Source organism: Labrus mixtus, chromosome 6, assembly GCF_963584025.1.
Source record: "Labrus mixtus chromosome 6, fLabMix1.1, whole genome shotgun sequence".
In the NCBI taxonomy this organism is placed as follows: domain Eukaryota; kingdom Metazoa; phylum Chordata; class Actinopteri; order Labriformes; family Labridae; genus Labrus; species Labrus mixtus.
The window spans coordinates 6,772,383-6,798,551 of record NC_083617.1 but is presented as its reverse complement, the minus strand read 5'-3'; the positions used below and the strand labels follow the sequence as shown (position 1 = coordinate 6,798,551).

Here is a 26,169-nt window from a genome sequence, read left to right as displayed (position 1 = left end):
TGCAACAAGTTAAATATGTCAGCTATGTGAAAAGTATATAAATACAGGAGGAGGCGTCAGTCCTATATTTTGAGCCTCGTGTCAGTGGGATTATAAGTTTTGGGTTATATAAAAATATTATGTTCTCTATCGTATTTACTTAAAACAATGGGTGTTTTGCTGACACTGGAAACGGGCTCATGTCAAACAGCAGAGAAAACACCTCCCCTCTGGATGTAGTGTTGGAGCTCAGCTGCATTCCAAATATGGACCGGAATCTCAAGATATCATAAAGCTGTTGAGATCATTAACACCACTCATTTAAATTACATTTTATTGAGCCTTTCCTGTCGTTAAGCTGCAAGGACATAAATATTGCTTACAATCATAAACCCGGTTCTTTTTTATTTATCAAGCTACCAATTGTTCTTATTAACCATAAACATATTTGATCGAGAACTCTGTTTATATTACAATTTCGTACCAAAGATATTATTTATAGTACTGATGCTGTCTTTTTGTATTTGTTAAAATAAAAAACTCTCCATTATGGCTGTTGCATGGTCACAAAAAACAGCTGACTTGACCTTACAGATTTTGTGTTTATGTGATGATGTTGAGAGTTGCGCAGTAAAAAAAAAAGTGAATTTCTCTCTTTGCCATTTTGACATCTTTGCGGTGTTTTGTCACGCAGATCTAGTTTTAACTGGTTTTAGCTGGTCCTATGAGCATGCGCACTCGGTATAAACAGGAAGAACCAACTAAAACTAGGGCGAAAATGATCGGACAAAACGGAACGAATATTTGTGTTTTTCTGAAATATAACTCAGCGTTATTGTTGTCCGATAGCACCTGGTAGACATCTCGGTAACGTCTTGTTAAGAGCAGGTGCTTCATTCTCGACAGGTTTGATAGACTCGTTCATATCGTAGGTAATCGTTAGTCGGAGGCGGAACATTTCTTTTTTTTTTTTTTAGCTCCGTTTAGTCTGCAGTCAAAAACATCTCGGTCCCCTTCTGTTTGATTCTGAATAAAAAGGAGAGACGTCTCTAACAATGGTTCAGAAGGAGAAGACGCTGGAGAAACCACCAGTGGACGGTGTGCCGAGCCCCAGCCCAGTCTCCGGAGAGGCTTGTGTGGAGGCCCCCGGCCCGGCAGAAGAGTCCGGCATTGCAGTCCAAGCGACCGGCCACAGAAAATTCATCAGCGGGGTTGTGGAAGGTAATACTGAATCATGAGACAAAAGAAAAATACATATATATGCAAACTCATGTGGTCATAATTAGAGCACGGAAAATGCTGCAGCAATGTGCATATCTTATATTAATATGAAATATCATCACATTTATAATAAATAAATGTAGTCAGACGTCATTTGATTGCAACTTTTGCATGCATTTTTAAAATAGGTAGTCACATATTGCACCATTATTGTTGACATATGGTTAATTTTTATAATGCAATCTTTATTCTATTTAGTTGTATTTTGCAGGTGAAGAGCATGTTAATTAACATTTCTGTAAATATGCCACAAGTAGACAACATGCTACTTGTGGCATATCCATCAACCAGAGTTTTGAATAGGGTCCCTTAAAAGATCAAAATAAAGGGGGAAAAAAACACATGAATTAGTGTGCAAGCAAAATCTTGTGATTAAACATTGCTACAAACAGTAATGGAGCCAGCAGATATGTAGCCACAGGCATTAAATATATGAAGCATGCAGGACAAACAAGAAGCAGCATTAAGCATTTAATTATATGACATTAAACCGGTTTGAGTGAAAGCATGCAGGAAGTAGCCTACCAAAGTGTATTTTACGTGCACACATTAGGGCAAACATTTTACAGCATTGTACAAATATTATCATCATGCAGGCAGTGAATATCAGTCATAAAATAAGCAACACATTGAGTGAGGCGTACCACAATGGACGAGTGAAGCAAGCAACAGTGGGTTGTAAAACACAGGACAAATTCCCAGACTGCCAGACACCAGGTGGCAGTACGAGAGGGAATCAGGTTTAGTGCCGACAGATTGTATTGCTAATGAGCCACTGTTTCAAATAAGAACTTAATAACCGGTGTGTGTTGAGCTCTCTGATAAGTGTTGGGATGTTGTTTCATTCTCGTGAGGCTCTGACAGAAAACACTGACTGACTAAAAGCACAACACATCTAAAACAAGGTGAAGAATGATTTGCTTTGGTCAGTGTCATATTATACATTTGCTCAGACTAAATGGGAATTGATAAACATGACATTGGCCTCCTGCATATCATTTTGGATTTAATTTTACTTAACAGATAAAAAAGGAGGATTCAATATGATTGACTGGACAAACTAACGGTAGAAATTAGCAGAAACATCTCTAATGGTATTTCCAGCCAAGCCCAGACCAAGTGTTTGTGGTCAAGCAGCTGAATGGTCAAAGGGACAGCTGTTGATCATTAGCGCTGCAGACTTCATGGAAACTGAAGGGTTTTTTTCTCGCTGATGCAGGTTTTTATGGGCGACCATGGACAATGGAACAGAGGAAGGAGTTGTTCAGAAGGTAGGGTGAACCATGTGAATTATTTATGCAAGCACATAATAACACTATAAAAAATAAGATTTGTTGTTAAACTGAGTTTGTACAATTTCCCAGGCAGCAGAAGTGGGGATTGAATACATACCTGTATGCACCCAAAGATGACTACAAACACAGGATGTTCTGGAGAGAGCTGTACTCTGTGGAGGAAGCAGGTGACTTTTTCACTTCACATTGTTTACATTTTTCTGAGTCAAAAATAAATAAATGAATCCACTTTTATCTGAGTTTAAGGACGCTTTGCAAAAAAAACAAAAAAAAAACAGGTTAAAACATGGGAAAGAGTTGAATTATTTTTTTATAAAAGCACGATCAAGTACTCAGTAAATTATGTATTTTCCTCCATTTTTTCATAGAGCAACTGATGACATTGATTGGTGCTGCTAAGGAGCATGGGATAGAGTTCATCTATGCCATTTCCCCTGGACTGGACATCACATTCTCCAATCAGAAAGAGGTTTCTGCTCTCAAAAGGAAGCTTGATCAGGTATTGCAACCTTTTGTATCACATTAGTATATGTATTGTGAATCTCTTGTACATTGTTCCATACACCTTTTACTCTGAGTATTTCTGTACCCATTGTTTTCTTATTTTATAACCAACTCCTCACTCTCCCCCTCAGGTTACTCACTTTGGCTGCAAGTCCTTTGCCTTACTTTTCGACGACATTGACCACAACATGTGCCCAGCAGACAAAGAGGTGTTCAGCTCGTTTGCACACGCGCAGGTTTCTATTACCAACGAAATCTACCAATACCTAGGAGAGCCTGAAACCTTCCTCTTCTGTCCCACAGGTACATCACTTCTGAGTCGTTGTCAAACATTTTACACACATCTTCCATGTGCTTTTATATTAACGTTTGGTTTGCTTCCTCTCCTTAAAATACAGAGTACTGTGGAACATTCTGCTACCCAAATGTTCCTCAGTCCCCCTACCTCCACACAGTTGGAGAGAAGCTATTGCCTAACATTGATGTGCTATGGACAGGTAAGTCTAACAGAGTGTCCTGTAAACGAACTGATCCTTCAGTCGAGTGTACAGTCAAACATGTCAGAGTAGAAGAAAAATTCGATACATTTGGATATGTTTTCTTTCTGCAGGACCCAAGGTGGTGTCCAAAGACATCTCAGTGGAGTCTATTGAGGAGGTTTCAAGAATCCTGAGGCGAGCCCCTGTGATTTGGGACAACATTCATGCTAATGACTATGACCAGAAGAGGCTTTTCCTGGGTCCATACAAAGGCCGCTCCACAGAGCTCATCCCCAGACTGAAGGGGGTACTAACAAACCCGAACTGCGAGTTTGAGTCCAACTTCGTGGCAATCCACACTCTGGCCACCTGGTACAAGTCTAACATGAATGGGGTGCGCAAGGATGTAGTAATGAGTAAGTTTTGTCACTTTTTTTGGTGTGGATGATTTTCTCATATTGGTGATTTTTCACATGGTAATGTAACAAAGGTCATCAATTGTGTTTGTTTGTCTTGCCCTTAAACAGCTGATGGCGAGGACAGCACAGTGTCCATCCAGATAAAGTTAGAGAATGAGGGCAGCGATGAAGAGCTGGAGACAGACATGCTCTACAGCCCACAGCTTGCTCTTAAACTGGCTCTGTCAGAGTGGCTCAGTGAATTCTGTGTTCCTCATCAATACAACAGTAAGAGCAGTCCCGGTATTATATCGTACTTCTATGCTAATGGATGTTCTAGCGGTTATTCTTGGAATACACTTAGAGCTAGAACCGATGGTCTTAAAGATAACGTACTCTGAAAAAAAAACATTCAATGAGGCTCCTCTCTGTCTTTCAGGCCGACAGGTGCCTCAGAGTGGTGCTAAAGGCACAGCTATCGACGTGACGTCCATGGTTTCTCCCTCCCTCTGCTCTTCCACGACTGTCACAACTGTGTTCCAGCAGCCCATCATGTCTCCTGCCATGCCTCCTCTTCTTCTCGATCCACTCTCACCTCTCTCACACCCTATGGCAAAAATATCTCAGGATGTTGAGGAGGTGAGCGCAATAAAATAACAATATAACTGCATCTCTACAAGCACTCCTAAATTCTCTTTCCTTGTTTACAATCAAGTTCTTGCCCTCATTTTTTAGACTTTGTTGTTGTTCGGTATGGCTTTTGTGAGTGTGTGTCTTGTGTGTTTAAAGGAAAAAAAGCCTCTTTTATATATGTAGTTCTAAAATACAGATTTTCTTTACTGCTCCTCTCAAGGTGGAGGTGGAGAAGAAGGATTCAGATGAGGAGCCCATGGAGATGGTGGTTGAGAAAATGGTTGACGAGCCAGAGCCGGAAGCTGAAGTTGAAGCTGACTCAGAGGAGAAGCATGCTGATCCTATCTTAGGTGACAAGATGGCTGAGGACCTGAAGCCCATGGATACAGACAAGGAGAGTCTGGCAGAGTCAAAGTCCCCAGAAGAGTCTATCCTGGAGGACTCTGGGAGTGATATCGCCCCCATGCAAACAGATGATCAGCTCAAACAGGTGCCGCAACCATTTGTGAGTTTCTTTTTTCCCCCCCTGCTTACATCAGAAATAAAAAGCAAATGTAGATTCCAAAGTTTGAGAATGTCTGGGTTGTGTCCTCAGGATGTGTTTGTGCCTGGACCCAATGAGAAGCCCCTGTTCATAGCAGAACCCCTCACACTGGAGGACCTGAGCTTGCTGGCAGAGCTTTTCTACCTGCCTTATGAACACGGAAACAAGGCCATGCAGATGTTGAAGGAGTTCAACTGGCTAAGAGCCAACAGCAGCGTCGTCAGTGTCAACTGCAAGCTAAAGGAGACAGACAAGGTGGGCTGACTAATTCAAATCAATGCATAAGAGAGCTGAGAGAGAGATCTATCTGAGAAAACTGGTTTATTTATTGACAGAACTTGTTGTGAGAGAGTTGGTTGCTGAAAACAAAATGGTGGATGTGCATTACCTGTACTGCCCACTGGGTGGTGTGTTTCTAGTAGGTAATGAGATGCACTTGCACCACAGAGCTGAGTATTTATGAAAACTACAGCTTTCCTTATAAGCATATTTTCTTTGAAGATATTTGGACCTGTCACAGAAAAGGTGTGATAACATGTCAAGGTAGTTGATTTGATATCAATTGAGTGATAAACACTTATAGGGGGAAAGTTAGAGGGGTTACACAGGGATGTAAAAGTCTGTTGTTTTACAGATAACAAAACAAAAACATGAGGGAACTACAAGATTTTCAGTTATTTCTTTTTTCATCTTATTTGGTGTCATGTCTCGGTGAAAAAGTCAGTTGTTCCATACTATAAATGTAATACACTTTTTATTTCCATTCAGTGATTGTAGGAGATTCCTCTTTGCTTTTCTTCTACCAGTTAGTAAAAGTTGCAACAAATATCTTTCCTGTTTTTGTTTTGAGTTTGTTTGCACATTTAAAAACGTGTGCTGATTAGAAAGACTAACTACAAACCCGAATGATTCAGGTCTTATTTAGTTTTTTTTCTTTATATTCCGTCTCTGTTTTGGCCCGCAGGTAGAAGAGTGGCAAACGAGGGCAGAGAAGTTTGAGGAGATGTGCTGCTCGGTCATCCAGATGTTCACGCGACTGTCCAATTCAGCCAACCGCACCATCCTCTACGACCTCTACCCTTACATCTGGGACATCAAGAGCAACATTTCTATGGTCAAGTCGTTTGTCCAGTGGCTAGGTATGTTTCAGATGAACCACAAGGCACTGACACTTAGGGGGCAGTAGTATGAACAATAGTCTGACCAAATTCTAGATATCCTGAGTGAAGTTTCCCTCAGAGACACATTGACACACGGCTCACTCCAAACAGAGCTTTATTGGTTAACTCTTCAGCTGCATGGATTATACAGTAGAAATGTCCTTTTGACTGGAGTATTTATTATTACTTCACACATCTTACACAGGTCGTTAAACACGTGGCAGAATAACTGCAAAAAGAAAATCAGAGCTTAAACTCTTCTTGGCCGCCCCCTGTATACAGGGCAGAAAACTGAGCAGTGGCCTTATTACTGATTGTATTTTATTATAGATCAGGTGAGCACAGATCAGAAATAGATGCATCACATCGTAATAATTAGTTTTTATATTTTAATGCTCCTGTTTCAAACATGTCCTCTTCTTTTCTTTTTTTTTTTTTTACATTTGACTCGATGCCGCTTGCACAGCTAGCATCCTCCTGATTTATTTCATAAACAAGTTGCGCCATCCTGTTGGTATCTAAACCGGGTCTCTGTGGAAACTCCCAGCAGGGTTACTGCTGCTTGCTGTGTATCCAGTGACATCACTGCTGCATTCCCACACAGACACACTTGCTTCCATCTCTCTGTCTGTGGGGATGGGAGCCAGGGCGAAGTCCCCATCCCCTGCGCAACCCTTCCTCCATGCAATAGCGCGCACGCGAGCTTGGAGAACAAGTTGACTGACTGCCTGTGGAAGGCCATTCTGGTGCATAAACTGTGTGAAGTGATCTTAACTGGTCTCTGCTTCCTTAGCTGGTTTTAACATGAAACATGTGGTTATAATCAGGAAGCATTACTTTGTCGCCTTGCTGAGTAATCTCTTGAAGAGGCTGTTGGCAGATTTGAGCCATTAGAATATTTGCTCAATCTGTATCAGGGTGGGATCCATCATCTTGTAAGAAAAGATATTCTCTCTCTCTCCCTCTCTCTCTTTCTTTCTCTCTGACTCTCTCTCTCTCTCTTCTCTCTTCTCTCTCTCACTCTCTCTCGTTCTTTCAGATGGTGCACTCTGATGCAGTTTGAGTAACATTAAGTCTTGTGTTAGCACCTCAATCTTTCTTGTGTTTTTCTTTAATAGCCTGAAGCACCAGCATGGCCTGTAGGTTGCCCCCCCTGTAACCCAGTTTCATTCGCAGGTTTCTCTCCCGTCTGGCTTTATGGTAAAGCCGAGAACTCTGACCAGTACACAGCAGGCAGCATACCCACACTGGCAAAACCACATCAAAAATCCCTACAAAAGGTCATATGCACCAGTGAATAACTGTAACGTCCCTCACAACACAGAGGAGATGATATTTCTCATAAACATCTCTGAATATTATTTTTGAGAACGGCAGTGTCTTTAAGAGCCTCATGGTTGACTTCTGCTGTGGTTTTTAAATTGGTCCCCATATTTCCCCTGAATATGGAAGCTGTGCAGCTGGCACTTAGTCACAACCTCTCTGGTTATTGTACTGAGAACACTTACTAATAACTATTTTCTACTGTTTTCTCCCTTCACTATGTACAGATGGAAGAATCCACAGTACAAGTTTCTACTGCTATTGGATCGACAGTGGCCGATGTATGCACAGTGCTGGCGTTGTCTCTTTCCGTTTCATGTTTCAAATGGACTTACGTAACGTTTTTCTTAAACTAGATTTATATTTGCAAAAGATTAATTTGGAGGAAAGAAAGCAGCCCTTCGGATGAAGTCACATTTCGCGCAGCGATTTAAGCTTTGAATCCTAAAAATGTTAACTCCCAAATTTCTCTCTTTGGCAGCATCTCTAACATGTTTTTTTGTTTCTGTCAGTAGGCTTATAGAAATGGCTCACACCAGCCTGATGCACCTACTCAAGGGGATTTACACTTGGCTTTAAAATGTTAGCAGAGCATGTGTTCTGTGAATGTGCCCATGTATACATTTGCTAGACCCTGCATAAAGATGTTTTCATCCTGACTGTGATTCAGACAGGGTAGTGTGAGTAAGTAAGCCAGGTGGAACTAGTCCATTGTCTTATGGGTTTGGGGGTTTTGATTTGGGTAAGCTACAAGTTCAGAGTTCCTTCCCGTGGGTGCATCTGTGTACGGTGTCGTGTCAGCTCGTCAGAGGAATTGTTTTAGGTGTCAGGGTGAGGCTCAAATATTAAGCAGTATTAGATGTCCTTACCGCGCGCTGCATTTGTCTGGTCACATGACAGGGCTTCTCATCAACCACGGTCAGACTTGGTTAGCGTCAACGGTAGTCTTAAGCAGACTCTTAACAATCCTGTCTGCCTTAGATTGAAACACGTTCTGTGTGCTGTACTGCAGTGGACTGTCTCATTGCAGCTTTAAAGTGAATTCGCTCAGAGCCCCTTTAACTCCCGGGAAGTTCATACAACCTCTGTTCTGTCGTCCTAGTTTGATGACACATGCTCCTCAATCATGTGACGAGGCAGATAAGTAGAGAATGTGACTTCACACGAGGTGCTAAGATTAGTGGGGTGACAGCAGCTGAGGCTTACCTCTGTAGTCTTTAGACAGTATGGGGTTTGTTACGGGTGGTCAGTGTGAAGCCGTCAGCTTTTTAAATAAGTACTATTCTTACTTAAAACGCTGAGGGGGCTAAACTACACTTCTGTTCTTTCTTCAGTTTTATGACCATGTCATGTGGAGCAGTTTGTCAAATTGACACAATTTAAGACCTTTTATAGTTGGTACTCGATTTCTGATTTTTAACATGTAGACTTTAGTTGCTTGAGCCCCATTTTATCAGAGAATATTTCCTCTAAATATAATTTATGAATTCCAAATTAGGTCCTTTTTATGGTTAAATACGTAAAACCAAATACATTATTTGGATTATGCTAATAGATACGTATGACCCCTTCCTCCTCATCCCCCCCCACTCCCTTCATCTGTGTCGGAGAGCCCCATCCTGTAGTAACAATGTCCGCTTGGCTCTGCTCCTAACAGGGTGTCGTAGTCAGTCCTCAGCACAATTCCTTAGAGGAGACCAAGAGCCCTGGGCCTTTAGGGGAGGTCTAGCAGGAGAGTTCCAGGTATCTAATGCACCGAATTTACGGAAATCAAATGGAAAAAAAAAGAGTGTTATTAGCAAAGACGATGATGGTAAAATAGGTATAAGGGGCTTTGGTCTGTCTGAGGTGAGCTGATTGTAAGGGGTTGGGCTTAGTAACATCCTGGTTCCATCCCCTCCACACAGAAATGTTCATGTCCCGTATTACTTAGGGATATTAACGCTCAGTGGTAGAGGAATGGGTGACCTTAGACTGAAAAGACCAAAGAGGTTACAGCCAGTGTTTGGCATGGCTTTTTTGTGAGTGATTTAATTTGAATTTCTTTCAGCAACTGCCCAAGGAGATGCTGCTTTTCCCTAGCGCACGCAGCGCAGGCGAGCATGGCTAGGTTTTATTTTCATGACATCTCATTTCTTTGCAGGAAAGCACAGTGCACAAATTACCAAGCCAGCCCTCTGCGAGCGCACGCGCAAGCATTGCAGCGCCAGCGAGAACGCAAGCATGATGGCGATGAGAAAACTCCATGATCAAACACACCTGTCACATCTAAAAAAAAAAAAAGTATCTCCATCAACAGAGGAAAGCAAGACTAATCAAGCCAATTGGCTTTTGAATGCCTCAGTTGAATTTTACCAATTGGTTTTTTTCCCCTGGAGTTCTCTCTGCCTCTGCGCAAGCATCATTATTTTTCTCAACAGGAGGGTTCCTGCGCAGCGAAATATTGCAGTGTTTTTCAAAAGGGAAAGGAGCATCTCCTTCAGCCAGTAAAACCTTAGTCAGACCAAAATACCACCCTTGTTTATTTTACTTGAAAAGCAAATATGTGTGTGCTTAATGCGTTGCGTTCTTTTAGCAAAAAAAAAAAAAAGACAAAGCTGTGATGTTTGCTCAAGTTACCCACTGTCAGATCAAACAGAACTGCCAGTTTCTACAGAAATGTTTTTCTTAAAGTTTTTACAATACCACCAGCGTTATTGCTCTTTTCTGACGTTTCTTTTGGTTTGATAGTGGCCCAACTGAAGCAAATGCACAATGAGGCATTCAGCCAGAGTAGCACGCCGCCTGGTCTCAGTTAAACTGAATCTGTTCTTTTGATACCCGCAGAGATTGTTGCCAATCGATGGGGCAAACGATCTTTTCTACCAACCTCCACCTTCAATGCCAACCTCCAAAATCTATTCCATAAGGCCATACTTTCCCAAAGATGAGGTAAGAAATAACGCCTTGGTTCACTTTATTGATGCCTCAAGTATTTCAGTTACAGTGACTAAGAGTTAATCATTTTACAACCAACATGTTATAAATGTTAAGCTGCTGAGGTGACACTGGCCAGGTGCTGCTGATCCCAGTAGAACTGGTGTAGTGTAAGCTCAGTGTGCAGCGATGCAGCATATATATGTGATGAATGTAAATGACAACACAAGTCTTTCCTTCTGTTTTCAGTCTTCTGTTTATAAAATCTGTAAAGAGATGTTCTTTGAAGGACTAGAGGAAGCCCCTTTCTCTGATGATGACCCTGATCTCATAGGAGACAGGTAAAGTGTCGATGTAGTTATTTCAACATATTCCTGGACCACATTCTGGGATGCAGTGTTTTTCCCTGCAAATCAACATGATGACAAAATCCTTCCTGTTCGTTCACAGGTTGGTAGGAGGACTCCTGACTCTGAGTCCAGACTACGGCTTTGTGCTAGAGGATGACGAAGGGATCTGCGGGTATGCTGTCGGTACCGTGGACGTCAAGCCCTTCTTTAAAAGTTGCAAGTTGAGCTGGCTTCCTTTCATGCAAGAGAAATACCACAAACCTGACGAGCAGAAGGACCTCACTGAGGCTGAGGTTGGATATTTGTTCATGTCTCTCCCCTATCAGGTGAAAAAAGACTGTGGCTCCTATTGGTCCATTTTACTGAACTGTCTGTTTGTGTGCTCCCTGTAGAAAATGATGCTGAGTTTCCACGAGGATGAGGAGGGTCTTCCAGAGTCTTTCCTCTCCAACTTCCCCTCTCTCATCAAAGTCGACATTCAGGGCAAGGTCACTGACCCCAGTGTGGCCAAAAGCATGATGGGATGTCTTCTATCTTCTCTTAAAGCTAACGGTAGGATGCTATGAATACTGAATAATGCTATTATCCTTAACACAGTAAAATGTATTGATGATGAGGATGATGACCTTTATTTGTTCATGCTCTCTTTCTATCATGAAGTGATTTTGCTTTATTATACAATCATAGAGAAATGGGACACCAGATAGTATTGCAGTTATGTTGTATGATTCATGTCATTGCAGTGACCCTGGATTTGAATCTGACCTTGGCCCATTGCTGCATGTCATTCCCTGCTCTCTTCTCCCAACATTTCCTCTCTTATTAAGCGTTCCTGTCCAATAAAGCTAAAAAAAATGGCCCCAAACAATCATGGGGGAAAAGATAAAGAATAATAATCAGCATCCCTAGACCATATTTAGGTGTTTGATTTTGAAGATCTTTTCCACTGACTTTGTCTTTTTATGTCCCCTCCAGGCTCCCAAGGTGCATTCTGTAAGATCCGTCAGACTGATAAGAGAATGTTGGACTTCTATAGTAAGCTGGGATGCTTTGAAGTGGCAACAATGGAGGGCTTCCCCAAAGATGTCATCATTATGGGACGCAGCCTATGAAGAAACATCCCGCTGCAATAACAGAGAGAAGGAGAGCAAGTCAACATGGCTTCAACATGTTTGCAACCTTCATGAGAGAAACCTTTGTGATGATTTTATACTACATTACCATGTGGGCGAGGCCCTGGAAACCTCTTTTTAGGATTTATGTACAGAAGCACAGCCATCGCACACGCAGATTTCCCGTGGTGCCCTTAGATTTTATGGCTCTGTTGGATTCAGCAGATCGGAAGCTAAAAGGAGGGATCCGTCATCAGATGACTTGAGCTAGAGCATGGAAGACTGACACTCCGGCATTGATTTCTGGGGTCCCCCTGCTTTTATACCTCCAGGAGGCAAGAAGTGATAGCTCCATCAGCCTTTTTCTGATTTAATCCAGTAGCCATTACATGGATAATGCCTACATGCCCTAATGCAAAGTGTCTGTATCTGAAGTGAAGGTAGAGCTGTGAAATGAGGGCAGCCTGTATCTCAGGTAGTCTTAACTACCCCCACGTCCTGCTGTAACACCACAGCTGTCAGCATAAGTAGGACACATTTTTACAGGATGTGAGGTGCTATGTCAGAGTTTGCCTTTCATCATCACATAAGGGTATTTCTCCACAATAGACGTAAAGAAAGAGCACTTTTCAGTGGCGTGTTTCTGACTAAAAATGGTGTGAAATGCCGATTCTGTAGACATGAAGGTTGGAAAAATGTAGCTCCTCTGGTTTGTGTGACTCTGAATCAAAGAGTCTCACAGACGAGAAAAGGCAAGTATTCGTTGAGACTTTTAAAGACTCATCGAGGAAGTCTTCTTAATTTCCGTTAAAGTAGAAGTAGACAATTGGAAAGCAACAGAGAAGCTTCCACAAGTTTACAAACATTGTTCTCGGCCTATCTTTGCTGTGTGCTTTGCCAATTTTCCTTTTCATATTTCAGCAGTTGCTTTCTTTCTTTTTTTTTTTTACTTACGTCCCCTTTAAGCTATTGCCTTTCGGTTCATTGCCTTTGGTTTTAAGGTTTATATATCAGACCCCAGTGTCTTGTGTGTTAAGGCATAATAATGTGTGTCTGTCAGATTCAGCAAGAGAAGGTTCATTTTGAACATGACCTTAGTTGTTGTTCAAGTTCCACGGACGTAGCCTGACGTTGACTGTCAACACAGAAAATGTTAAAGGAAGATTGTGTGACTTTTTGATCCAGTCGATGTCGCCCTTGATCACCAGCATTAAAACCAAAACAAACTTCTGTTTGGCCACACCTCCGCTATTCCTAAGCCTCCACTCCCCACCACTAGCATTCGCACCTCCAACCCCTCTCCACTCGCGTTTGCTCGAAGAAGTTATCAATAAGAACGCACCATAGTTAAGCACTATTAAGCGCTGTCCTTTCCTCGAGCTGCAATTACCTGTGGTCTGCATTGTTGTTGGCACACTTTGGTTAGCTCATAGCTTCATATTGCGCATAAATTAACCCAGAATGACCGTGATCTAAAGACACTTACATGACATCCAAATAAGCAGTGATTAGTTATCCTTCTTTTCTCTAGTCCTTGACTGAAACAGATTTAAAGGCAAAGCCGTCCCGTCCATGTAAACATGATGTAAACACGGCAACAGTACAGCTGGTGCGACTCGAGCGTCTCACTCAGTGTAGACGGTCATGACTCAGAGAGACATTTACAGAGAATAAACCTGATTTCTTGTGTGTAGGATGTCGCACATTCTTCCTTTAAGTAGACGAACAGAAGTACACCATCACTGTCTGTGAAAGCTCAGACTGTCTTGTTCGGTTAAGGTTATTAAAAGTTACCAAAAATCCAAAAAGTTTAAAGCATCTCAGAGCTTTTTTCCCAAACCACTTATTCCAAACCTGACTCGTAAAGCAGCAGGTTATCTCGGCTCTGTCCAAAAGATGAAAGGAAATCTTTTGCTTGTTATTGTTCAGAGAAAATAATCCGTTTACACGTGTTATCTTGCGTCCCTCCTTGCGTTGCATACTGTTAAATGAATGTCTCAGTGGGGCCTTGGTGAGCGGCATTGCAATGGTTAAATTCTGTCACCAAAGTGGTACTGACTCCCACATTTTTTTGTTGTGGGGGAGCATGGAGCGAAAAATTCCTGGGCCTTTTCCTATCTGTCCATTGAATGTTTTATATTCTGATGCATTTCCTGTTATGTTTTTGTAAATGTACGTAGTTACCGGTTACTTAAAAAACACTTTGACTAAATATAGGAGTGGTCTGGTCTGTTGGTTACATGAGGATCATCGGTTGCTCTTCAGTAGCTGCTTGCCAATGTGATGTTTTGATACTGTGTACATTAATGTGCATGAGGTGTATTGGATTTGCTGTGGCGATCATTAGAAATAACCTCATCTCGTGCTGCATAGAGAAAGACGCATGCCACTCACCTCTATGAGCATAATACTGTAGAACCCTGACAGTCTGTAAACACTGTCAATCATAAAGTGTTATTATTTTGTATATCTTTATTGAGACTGTGGCGAGCACTCTGTTGTCCTTGAAGGAAAAAGAAACACATTGAATCCTGCCCGGCTGTGTTTCAGAAAGGTGTGAATCTCATCAGATAGACGGCAGGATCTTCACGCTTGTTTTAAAAGGTTCATGTTTTTTTTTTTTTTAGTTTGTCGATGCTAGAGCTTTCTCCGCTTCCAACCGGGGTTTAATGGAAACCGGTTGTGAGTGAGAGAAAGGGCTCCAATTGTACATTTTGATTTTCTGAGTTAAGGGAAGGGGTGGGTTGTCATAAAAGTGACTGTTTGACCAATGTAAAATTTATATGTAACATACATAATGTTAAAAAAGAAATAAAAATAATAATAAGTTACTTTGCTGTGTGTCCTCTTTGTTATATTTTGATGATATTTTGCCGTCTTGGCATAAAAAATCTGCCCTTCACAGTTCCTTCAACAACTCCACATTCACACTTCATCTGGTTGTTGTGAAGAATCATCTTTGGAAACTGCTTATCAGGGAAATCTTGATTTTCTCCGACATCAATCAATGAAACTTTATTTAAATGGCAACTTTTAGACATTCAGGTGCAGATAAAAGTGCTGAACGGGGGAGTGGAAAAGTGAGTGACAAAAGGTAGTTTGTTAAAATGACTTAGCGACTAATGTACACCGATAACATGAGACAAGAAATCAAAGAACAAGCAATGAAATAATAAATTAGAGAGATACTTTATTGATCCTGAGGGAAATTCAAAGCATCCAGTAGCAGGTTACAAGACGTACATGACATGAAACATTTGTTACAAATTAAACCGCAAAACCGACCCCTCCCCCTACATACATATATATTAGCGACTAATGAGTCTCAATTATTTTATAAACTACTTTTCGTCAATAACTTTTCTGCACTCTTGTTAAGCACTTTGAACTGCAATTTAATCTGTCTGAAAGGTGCTGTATAAATAAAGTTTGATTGATTGATTGATATTAACCCCAAAAAAAGATTTTAAGAATAGCCCTAGATGAAACAAACTTAAACGGTGCAATTAAAAATAGATTATTAAATATAAAATATAAATATAAAAAATACAAAATTAGATTAAATAGATTTAAAATTATTAAATTAATACACACAACCCACATTTAGAATTTTAGTGAAATATGAAACATTTTCACAAATAATTAAACATTTTTCTCTGTGTTGTAAGACTTAAACAGACCACAAACAAAGGACTGGATGGGTTTATTTCACATTTTGTGGGTCGGTAGACCTAGAGGTTACCCAAATATATGTTCATCACTGTTCTTCACTGTAAAAAAATATATTTTATTTATTATTATTATTATTATTATTATTATTTTTTTTTTAAATATATTTTAAACATACTAAAAGCTGTAACAGTTTTAATATTTTTCCGTTCTTCAGAGTAATTAATTAAATGAATATTTATATTATTTTTACTGGTTACTGAATGAAAGAATAACTCATGATGGTTTGTGGAGGAGGCAACAAACACATCGCCTAGCTACCGTCGCATAGTAGTGACGTGTCCGGCATGCTCACAGTTTGCGACCGTGCTTGTTATTTTTCGCGGCTGACTCGTTAGGTTTCAAAGCGTGACAATTTAACAGCAATATCAAAGTTTCAACGCAATGTCTTTCAACGACGACGACTCCTCCGACATCGGACCGACCGGACAATCCAAACTGGAGAGCTTCCTGTTCAGTAAGAAACATTTAAACAGTGAAAACAATCATGCTGTGAATGTTCACACGTGGGTTCTCCTCTGTGATGTTCCCACCGAGAACCTGCTTTTACATTTCTAAAAAATCAACATGTAGGCTATTTGTTATTAAAATAATCAGCCAGTGCACCAACTCACATTAAAACTAAATTAATATGTATCTGGATTGTTTTTGTTGTGTCCTCTAGGCCAAGAGCTGTCTTCAAAAGTCCCTTTCTTCACTTTCCAGGGGGATGAAGAGGAGGACCTGGAGCACTTCCTCGAACTCAGAACAGTATGAACATTTACAACAGACTTTGTGTCATTGTAATTCAAAAACAGTTTGAAGCAGGACTAACTTGTAAAGCGTGTATCTCAGTATTTAAATCTACTCATAGTTGTGTTTTTTTTTCTCTCTTTCATCAATTTAAAAAGTGCATTCATTGTGATTTCCTGCAGATTTGTTTGGGAGAGGGTGCCAAGGAGGAGAGTAACGTTGTGGAGGTCACAGCCCTGAACCACCAAGGAAAGAACATTTCAGTGCCCATCGCCAACCTTCACATCAGCTGTCTGCCCATGGTACAGTGAAACTTTGATTTAATGCAGGTTCACTAACAAAGACCACCAAACCAGAGACGTTGATTTAGAGAAGTTTATTACATTAGGTGACTTTCACGGATTGATGAGGAGATGACGGTAGGGGTCGAGGGATGAGGAGATGATGGTAGGGGTCGAGGGATGAGGAGATGATGGTAGGGGTCGAGGGATGAGGAGATGAGGGTAGGGGTCGAGGAATGAGGGGAAGGGGGTTGGGGGTTGCAGGAAGAAAGGATGAGAGTAGGGGTCGAGGGATGAGGAGATGATGGTAGGGGTTGAGGAATGAGGAGATGATGGTAGGGGTTGAGGGATGAGGAGATGATGGTAGGGGTCGAGGGATGAGGAGATGATGGTAGGGGTCGAGGGATGAGGAGATGATGGTAGGGGTCGAGGAATGAGGAGATGAGGGTAGGGGTCGAGGGATGAGGAGATGAGGGTAGGGGTCGAGGATTGAGGAGATGATGGTAGGGGTCGAGGGATGAGGAGATGAGGGTAGGGATCGAGGAATGAGGAGATGAGGGTAGGGGTCGAGGAATGAGGAGATGAGGGTAGGGGTCGAGGGATGAGGAGATGATGGTAGGGGTCGAGGGATGAGGAGATGATGGTAGGGGTCGAGGAATGAGGAGATGATGGTAGGGGTTGAGGGATGAGGAGATGAGGGTAGGGGTCGAGGGATGAGGAGATGATGGTAGAGGTCGAGGGATGAAGAGAAGGAGGTGGGGGTTGCAGGAAGAAGGGATGAGAGTAGGGGGTCGAATGGAGGAAACAGAGTTGTAGCAGATGGTGTCAGGGTGAGTTGATGACTCAGGGTGGGTGAGCCGTCTCTTCATGCTCTGTCATATGAAGCTCGCAGTACTTCCTGTATTTCGAAAAGGAGTAGAGATGTAACCGGAGGCAGGGCGCACAAATTCTTATTATTGAAATGGTTTTAGGTAACGCTTTACTTAAGTAATTTATTTATCTGACTTTAAATCTTCAAAGCAGGTTCATTTTATTTGCTCGAATGCATTTTAGGGAAATTTACAAAGACACATTTAAGAGAATGGCTTCTTTTACTTTTACTTCATAGTACATGTTAGATCCTGCAGATTTAACTTTTCCTTTCAATCAAGAGGTTTAATCAGTATTCTTATTTTACCAAAGTCTTTCCTGTGTCTTTACTTCTCCTCCTCCTCAGGTGAGTCTGGGAGAGTTTGAACTGAAAGCCCCGGTGACCATCCGGCTCAAGGCTGGGACAGGACCAGTAACTGTCAGCGGGCTACACCTCATAGGTCAGTCGAGTTCTTCTTCACCAAACCACAATAATCTGCTTTGCATGTGTTGGAGGAAAGATGCAGCTAGATTGAGGAATTAAATAATTTTTACTTTTACTTTTACAACATCTTTTGGACAAATATAATATTCACTTTTTTTTTTTGCAACCTTTGCTCAGTGAGTGCCATTTATTTTTCTAAATATCGTTGGTGGATGGAACTCGATTCTGACCCGTTTCATGCCTCAGTTTTGTGATCAGAATCACAAAATAATGAAAACAGAATGAAGACTGGCGACAAAAACCAGTAGGTCTCAGGGCTTGGTTCTTAACTATAACAGAAAATGATGTTGCTTTGAAATGTGCTGATAAAATGATTGCTAAAGTCCATCATCTAGACGCAGGTCAGCGCTCTCCCACATTGTGTCAGAATAACTCGGCTACAATCTGTGAAAAATGAATTCATGAGGTTTTTATAAAGTTTCTTTTGAATTTAAGCCAGCTACATAGAAAAGGTAAGTGTATCATTGGGCAATAAAAAGTCAGATTTCTTCCTTTTAAAAAAAGCACAAGACCTTTGCCCTCTTTAATATTTATTTCAATTTTAAAAGTCTGTGAAATGCAAATTGACAATACTGCAGAGAAAGCTGCATGGTCAGGATTAGACCCCTTCTTTTGCCCTCCCCATTTGCTGTAACGAGCGTGTGACGCTGCATCCAACTTTCTGTGCGTGAGGTCAACCGAGAGGTCGGTTTAAATCAAACGCTCCCTCTCTGTCTTTATGAGCGTGTATAAAGATCCAACATGAGGCTGTGATTGTTCATTGTCTTCTGTTCTCCTGCAGCCTCCCAGCCGGAGGAGTCCGACCTGTCTGAGGACGATGACGATGATTTTGATGAGGACGATCACGAAGAGATCACTCCTATTAAACCAGCGAAGAAGAAGCTGAGGCAGTAGGTTGGAGAGCCCCCCCCCCCCCCCCCGATGGCTTCCTGGAACAGCTGCAATCATTTCCTTTAAGAAATATGAGGGAGGATTCTTTTTGTACCAGACGGAGACATTAAATGCTGAAATTGTCGCCTCTTCACTCGTCCGTTTTCTCACTGTCGCTCAGCAGTTTATTCCACTGCTGTGAAGACTTTCACTTTAAGAACGTTTTTTGCTATTCAGTGCTACCCAGCGATTTATTCTGTATCTGATACAGTCAACACTTTTATGTGCACCAGTGATGGAAAATGTCTTTAACCACCAGTGGGTTCATGAGTTGTTTGATGATGTCATCCCCAAAAAAAAAAAAGGTGTGTGAGTGTTCGAGTCTACGTGTGTCGTCTATGATTCCAACTTAAAGGTGCATTCAGATTACTTTCATACCCACGACTCATTAAATGTACTCGGTGCATTAGAGTATTCAAACCTCCAGTTGTATGTCCTTTCAAAATACTGTTTTTCTATGTGATGTGACATGAATGTGAAGATTTTGTACTTCACAGTGGAAAGCATCAAGGAAGCACTTGCTTGTGTTGACTTGTACTCTTCATGTGAATTAAAGAAAGTTAAAGAGTCATTTATTTTGATCATCTTTTCTTGTGATTTTAGTCTGTAGTGTCTGAACAGGCTCCTCCCCCCTGGCTCGACCTTCCCTGTCCTCTTCCTCACAATGTCTTTTTTCACTCCTCTCCTCTTGAATGTGGTGTACTAGCTGGAGGTAGAACATAAAGCCTTACCCAAACAGGCTCTTCCATCCTTGTCCTCTTTCTCACATCGTTTGAAGACTCTGTGTTTGTCTTATCTCTTATTTAATGTTGGCACCAGGAATAGCTGTGTTTAGTTCGTCAGGCTTTTGTCTTATTTTACTGCATCAGGATTTGGATGCATCAGGTGTGATACATATGCACAATCTGATCTGTGCAAACATGATCTCAGCAGGGAGGCTGTAAACAGAAAGTCACTGTAGGGGGGGGGGGGTGTAAATGGTTCATGTGCAGATGTCAGAGCTGTTTCAATCTGTTTTATTAGAGCTACTTCTCAAAGAGGTAACTGCACTTCTACACACCGACAGCTCCCCTGCACATAATCAAACCTGTCCTGTCACGACGAGCAGCACAACCGTGACCAAGCGGGGAAGAAGTCAAGGTAGGAAATGCTGAATAAACCACGGCGTGTCTGAGAAGCAGATGTCCATATGAGGGTGACTCCACCAGCGCTTTTGTCACAACAACCAAGTCATGCCAGGTGCTGCCATGGTAACGTGAGAAATGACCACCTGTGCAATGTCGTTTTTAGCAGCTTTCTGTTGATGAGGAGAGAAGAGAACAAGGGTTTAATCAGATGAAGCTGAAATGATTGATTTGCATTATGAGGCAGCTGGATCAGGATGTTATCCAGGTCAAGATCATCATCACGTGATTTAACAGAGCTCCTAAAGGGATCAAGTGGTTTTTATTTAGGGGGACATAAAACAGCTAATTTAACCAGAACAAACAAAAACCCATAAAATAAAAATAATCACATAGGAAGAATCGAGCTGGGACACACAGCAATAGACTTGACCCAGACCCAATGGAAATACAAAATATATACACAGCAGGGGGTCACATTCTGGTCTTAATGTGCAATAAGGTTTATTTACTATCATGTAATGTTTATTATGACGTGTGTTGCTGCCCTCTTGGCAAGGTCACCCTTGTGAAAGAGATCTGGGTCTCAATGGGTTAAAAAAAGGTTAAATTAAAATAAAAAATGTTACAACCTACTTTTAATATAAGACATAACGCCTTGTTAAAAGGACAGACACAGAAAATAAAGATTCTTACAGAAGCTTTAAATTAAACATTTCATGATCGATAACAGCTCTCTGTTGGATTCTTCTGCGGAGACAAAACTATTTATTATACCTGCCACTTATCTAATGTATCTACTGGGCATGGGGAAAAATATCTCGATACTATAATATGTCATCATCCTGACTGGTGTGACACAGTTATCGAATCATTGGTGCCAAATATCAGAGGTGGAAAGATTCCTCAAATATTCTACTCAAGTAAAAGTAAAAAAAATGACCCGTTTAAAAATGTACTCAAGTAAAAGTAAAAGTATCTTGTTTGAAAAGGAATTTTAATTAATAGTTACTTAGTTACTTTTTTTAAAACAACGGATATCTCCTGTGTAGTGCAAAAAGGACTAGAGGGTTTAAATGTCAAACTGGATGTTTTTAATGAAAGGAAAATCTATACAAATGAAAGTGCGCTGGAAAAAATGAAACAAGTCAACACATGACATTTCAAACCCTGAGGGAGGTATAATGTGTCATTCTTTTCTTTGGTTTTTTATTCAGTAACGGATGTGATTTTAAATGTAGCAAAGTACAACACTTCAAACAAAACCTACTTAAGTAAGAGTATAATTACAGATTTAAAAAAACGAAGTACACAAAAAAAAAACTCAATTACAGCAAGGCGCGTAAATGTATTTCACTACTTTGTGACTTCTCATGTGGTTTGCTTGAGACATGAATGAGGGTATTGGAACGTAAGTTAAATTAGCCAAAGAAGAAGTCTCCAACAGGATAAAAAGGAGGAGACGACTACAGCTGGACGACAAGAAGTTAAAGGATGAATTGCGATAAGAGGTGAAACTGACACCAAGTTACAGTTGATAAATACATTAATCCAGCACTTTATATTTTATTTTTATTTTTTTAAACTGTTCTTCAGTGAATCAGATATTGTAATGTGTCATTATATGATCCTCTTAAAATATATTAAATATTACAGAACCGCAGTATCGTGATATTATCATCATCATGTACGACCTTTAGCGTATCATCATGTCATGAGTTACTCTACAATGTCACAGCATCACTATACACTTTAATGAATTAAATTGAATTCCCTTATTCCAACCTGAATCTACCTTTCAACTCATCTCAGGGTGACCCAATTATTAGGATCAGAGGTATCCTGATCCTACTTAACAGTTTGTACACATGAGGTTTTACCTGGATTACCCGATCTAATCCAATTTGAGAATCACTTTTTTTTCATTTGAAAATCCCATTATTAAGATTTGATATATCCGATAGCTGTAATCTGATCCGATTACCTTTGCAACCCAGAGGCCTGTGTTGGCAACCTTGATCATCCCAGGTGTTTACTCTCATTGAGACACTGATGCCATCTGTTTGTCTTTCTCTCTCTCTACTCACTCTCTTCCTCTCTGGGCGAGTAAGGTGATGCCAGGTAGGTAAGCAACAAGACTAGGAATAACTTCAGCACAATGTGCAGCAATCCTCCTACTAGTTAATGTCACCTTGACTCAGAGCAGGTGCTGCTGCTTCTTATTTTCTGACTCATAAACTACATCCACCCGGTGAAGGCTGAGTGGGAGTTTTGTGAACCTTTACACCTGTTTTATTGGGTATAAGAGTTTTATGGCGCAGCATCTGTGTGCTGCATTAAATCCTCACCTCTGAGTAGAGGTTAAAGCCGTGTCCAGAGCAGCTCTGGTGTCTGCAGCATGAGTAACAACAATCCAGCAGATAACGAAGACGTTTCATGTTCAAAGAAATGTTACTTAAAATGAGAGATCACTCAATGTCAAATATAATGTTTCATCTGAAGAGCTCATCCTACATCACATGGCAGTAGCTCAGTCTGTGGGGATTGGGTTGGGAACCGGAGGGTAACTAGTTCAAGTCCTGGTGGGAAACAAGTTTAGAAATTTAGTCTAGTAGCTGGAGAGGTGCCGGTTCACTTCCTGAGCACTGCCGATGTGCCCTTAAGCAAGGCACCAAACCCCACCACCAGCTCAGGAGTGCTCGCTGTGGGCAGCCCCCTCACTCTGACATCTCTCCGTTAGTGCATGTCCACAGGATCCTGTTTGTGCATGTGTGTATATTTCGGGCTAATGTGTGTAGCATGTTCAACAAGCATGTCAAATTGAATTTCCCCTCGCGGGATTAATAAAGTATATCTTCTTCTTCTATGTTAACATTCCTAATCTGCTTTCCTTCACATTGCACATACCTTGCTCTCTTTTACTAAATATGCACCAAAAGACACATTTGCACTTCAAGCACACGGTACTTTGAGTTCCAGGAACTTATTTTCTAGGGACTAAAAGGTTCTTGCAGCCCACTGTTGTCAAAATGAGGTCAAACTAGTCCGCTTACATGAGAAAAGTCACACCTGTACTCCAACAATCCGAAATGTTCAGTGCTGCAAGACACAATGCAAAGTGGTAGTACTTTAGGCCAGTACTTCCTGGAACTTTATTTAGCCTCTGGAAGTACACCAAGCTCCTTCAAAAGTCACAGATCAATTTGGTAAAACAGCTATAAACAGACAGATTTTGTTGTCTCTTTGTGGAATTGTATAATTCTTTGTCAAATATAGTTTAGATAATTCCAAATTTTTTATGCCATTTTTAATTGTTATACTTTTTTTTTAAAGCAAAAATATACAATTAATTATCAAGTCACAATTCCTATTCTTTGTGTTCTTATAAAAGCAATAACACCTTTTTAGAGGCTCCACAACTCTCTGAACAGCTTTAGAAATATAATCTTTTGATCAGTATGATGGTACGAGATATTTTTTGTCAATATTTGTTTAAAAAATACAATACATTTGCTAAAAAGTATTTTTGGGGGAGATACATTGAAATGTATTTCATCTTGGAAACGGATATCCTCACAACCTGTAGGCTGTGGCTCAGTGGTAGAGCTGGTCATCTCTCAACCAGAATGTTGGGGGGTTCGATTCCCAGCTCCTGCAGCAACATATCCGATGTGTCTTTGAGCAAGACACTTAACTCCGAGTTGCTCCCGCTGCTTTGTGTGCGGTGTATGAATTAGTTACTTCTGATAGTCGCTTTACGTAGCAGCCTCTACCATCAGTGTGTGAATGTGTAGGTGTGACCTGCGGTGTAAAAGCGCCTTGAGTAATCAGAAGACTAGAAAAGCACTATACAAGCTCAAGCCCGTTTACCATAACCTTCAACACATTAGGGGAGTCCTTCAAACTGCTGACTTTATGGATGTATTACAGATGATAAAGCAGTACATGGATGAGAGATGTTTTAGTTTTTGGGTAGGTTGCGCTTCAATACAGAATGGAAAAGTACCATAAAGTGCAGCGGGAGTAATTAAGTGTAACTTCAACAGAATCAAAGTTCATCCTTATCACAAGTACGCTCATCATAAATTTGGCTGAGTCACTCATTCGTGTCTCATTAGTCAACATAAAAACTGTCGGCAGGGGAAAATGAGAGAATAGTGCAGCATTGCCAAAACATTACAGCGAGCAGGGGGAGACTGGGGGCGGATACAACCAGAGACAGCTGCTAAAAGTCTTCTTCCTCAAATCTAAAACGTAAGGCGGCAGAAGACACATTTAACCACTGCCGCTGCATTCATCAAGAAAAGGTTTTTTAAGGATTTTAAGTTAATCTTTCTATGAAGCTCTATTATTTGAATTACAGCTCTTTACATTTCTATGAATGAATCAAAATGTCTTCGGTTTCAATTCTTGCTCTGTTGACTTTTAGAAGGACCAGCATCTGTAACATCTGTGCGTTAACTTTAGGTAGTCCTATATATGCTATGTAGAAACAAACAAAACATCTAGACATACATTTAAATACTATGCTTATTTAGTCAAAAAGTGAATCATATTTGGGGAAGTAAAAAATATTTCTTGTATGTTAAAATAGAAAAAAAGAAGTGTGGGATCAGTGGCAAGACGGGAACAGTCAGGGCCCTTTATGCCTCGAGAGAGAGCCTAAATATTAAAATATTTGAGCTATACATCTATATTTTAAAAAGTAATCAGTTTAAAAAATAAAATCAATTTATAACGTCATAATCAACTTAGAAACAAAAATGTGTCAGTGAAAATAAACCTGCCTTTTCAGTTTCTTTCCGCACCTAAAGGATTCCATGAAACAGGCCAGTTTGTCATCCTATCAGAATTGTCTCTGATGTTGCTAGGCAGAAAAAGTAATACTTCTAGCTCTGTGATTGGTGGTCCTGTTTAAAAATCACAGAGGGCCTGGTGAATGTAATTCAATGAGAGAATCATTTCAAATGACAGTAACACTGACCGATCACATCTTTCATCTAAGTGGAACTTTGTTATCATCAACTTCATGACATGTTCCCCCCGCTGTCTGGGCGAGCTCACGCTTTAGCACCGCAGCCTGTTGTCACCTTATACTGATGAAATGAACGCACAGTTAGTGTGATGATGTCATTAATTTGTATTTTGTTTAAGAAATGAGATGGTTTTCTTTTTCTCTCCATGTTGTTGCATTGGTTAAGCTGGACATAGCTTCTTTATTTGTGGTTTTGAGCCTAGAGTTGTATTTTTGCGATATAGGGAACAGTAAACCAGGCTGGTATTTTGCTTCTTTTTTTTCAGGCTGGGGAGGGAGGCAGAGGGCCGATAAAGAGTCACGGCTCACTACTGGTTGAAACCTCTACACCTTCCTCCATTCAATAAATATTATCAAACAAAACAGATATGTAATCATCTTTAAATTGTTTATGAGCAAAAAGATGTAAGTGGAACACACATACATTCGGTTGGTCTAGTTCAGTGGTTCTCCACTGGTTTAGCCTCAGGAGTCATCTCCATCTCCTTAAAGACAAATAATGACCCAAATTTAGGATTTTTTTTTTTTTTTTTTAAGGAATCAGATTTATTCAATAAAGATTTGAGCAGTTTGGACCTTGAACATGTGACAGAACAAAACAAACATGTTTCAAAAGCGCTTCATAGATTATTTGTCACTATATATTTTTCTTTTCAGGGCACACATTCGTGACCCACTTAAACCGACTCTGCGACCTTTTGGAAACCACTGGTCTGGTTCATATAGTGTGTAAGTTATACAGGGAAACACACGTGGTGCGTCTGCCCCCCCGTGTCCTCTTGCTGAGGAGATTGTTTTTCTCACCTGATATGACATGCATGCATTCAGTGAGGTTCATAGTTCATCAGTGCATGTCGCATGCTTTGAACAGCTGCTCTTCAATGGTGCTAGGTGATAAACACACACACTCATTAACAACCTATCGCAGTTCAAAACACTTCCTGGTCATACGGGCCGAGTGATTCCATCTGCATTCGTGACATGGTTGTCGGGGGTGTGTTTTCAGGCCG

General features: G+C 40.8%; 2 protein-coding genes across 5 annotated transcripts; both read left to right on the top strand.

Annotated features, from left to right (window-relative positions):
- The first annotated feature begins 731 nt into the window (after positions 1 to 731).
- oga (O-GlcNAcase) lies at positions 732 to 14,805 on the top strand. 4 transcript variants are annotated; one of them, XM_061039721.1, is made up of 19 exons: positions 732 to 1,200; positions 2,480 to 2,531; positions 2,625 to 2,722; positions 2,924 to 3,054; positions 3,191 to 3,362; positions 3,458 to 3,556; positions 3,670 to 3,954; positions 4,066 to 4,224; positions 4,376 to 4,575; positions 4,790 to 5,059; positions 5,165 to 5,368; positions 6,078 to 6,252; positions 7,824 to 7,877; positions 9,254 to 9,339; positions 10,423 to 10,527; positions 10,762 to 10,853; positions 10,963 to 11,155; positions 11,255 to 11,414; positions 11,838 to 14,805. In XM_061039721.1, exons 1-19 carry the CDS (start codon positions 1,035 to 1,037, stop codon positions 11,972 to 11,974), a joined length of 2,838 nt encoding a protein of 945 aa, XP_060895704.1. In that variant the 5' UTR covers positions 732 to 1,034; the 3' UTR covers positions 11,975 to 14,805. The 4 variants fall into 4 exon arrangements, with proteins under 4 accessions (XP_060895704.1, XP_060895703.1, XP_060895706.1 ...); XM_061039720.1 differs by having other exon boundaries at positions 4,790 to 5,074; XM_061039723.1 differs by lacking the exon at positions 7,824 to 7,877.
- Positions 14,806 to 15,973: 1,168 nt separating this feature from the next.
- On the top strand, positions 15,974 to 19,571 carry npm3 (nucleophosmin/nucleoplasmin, 3). The gene is made up of 5 exons (XM_061039719.1): positions 15,974 to 16,160; positions 16,368 to 16,453; positions 16,618 to 16,737; positions 17,933 to 18,026; positions 18,852 to 19,571. The coding sequence occupies exons 1-5, from the start codon at positions 16,088 to 16,090 to the stop codon at positions 18,962 to 18,964; spliced, it is 486 nt and encodes a 161-aa protein (XP_060895702.1). The 5' UTR covers positions 15,974 to 16,087; the 3' UTR covers positions 18,965 to 19,571.
- The last annotated feature ends 6,598 nt before the right edge of the window (positions 19,572 to 26,169 follow it).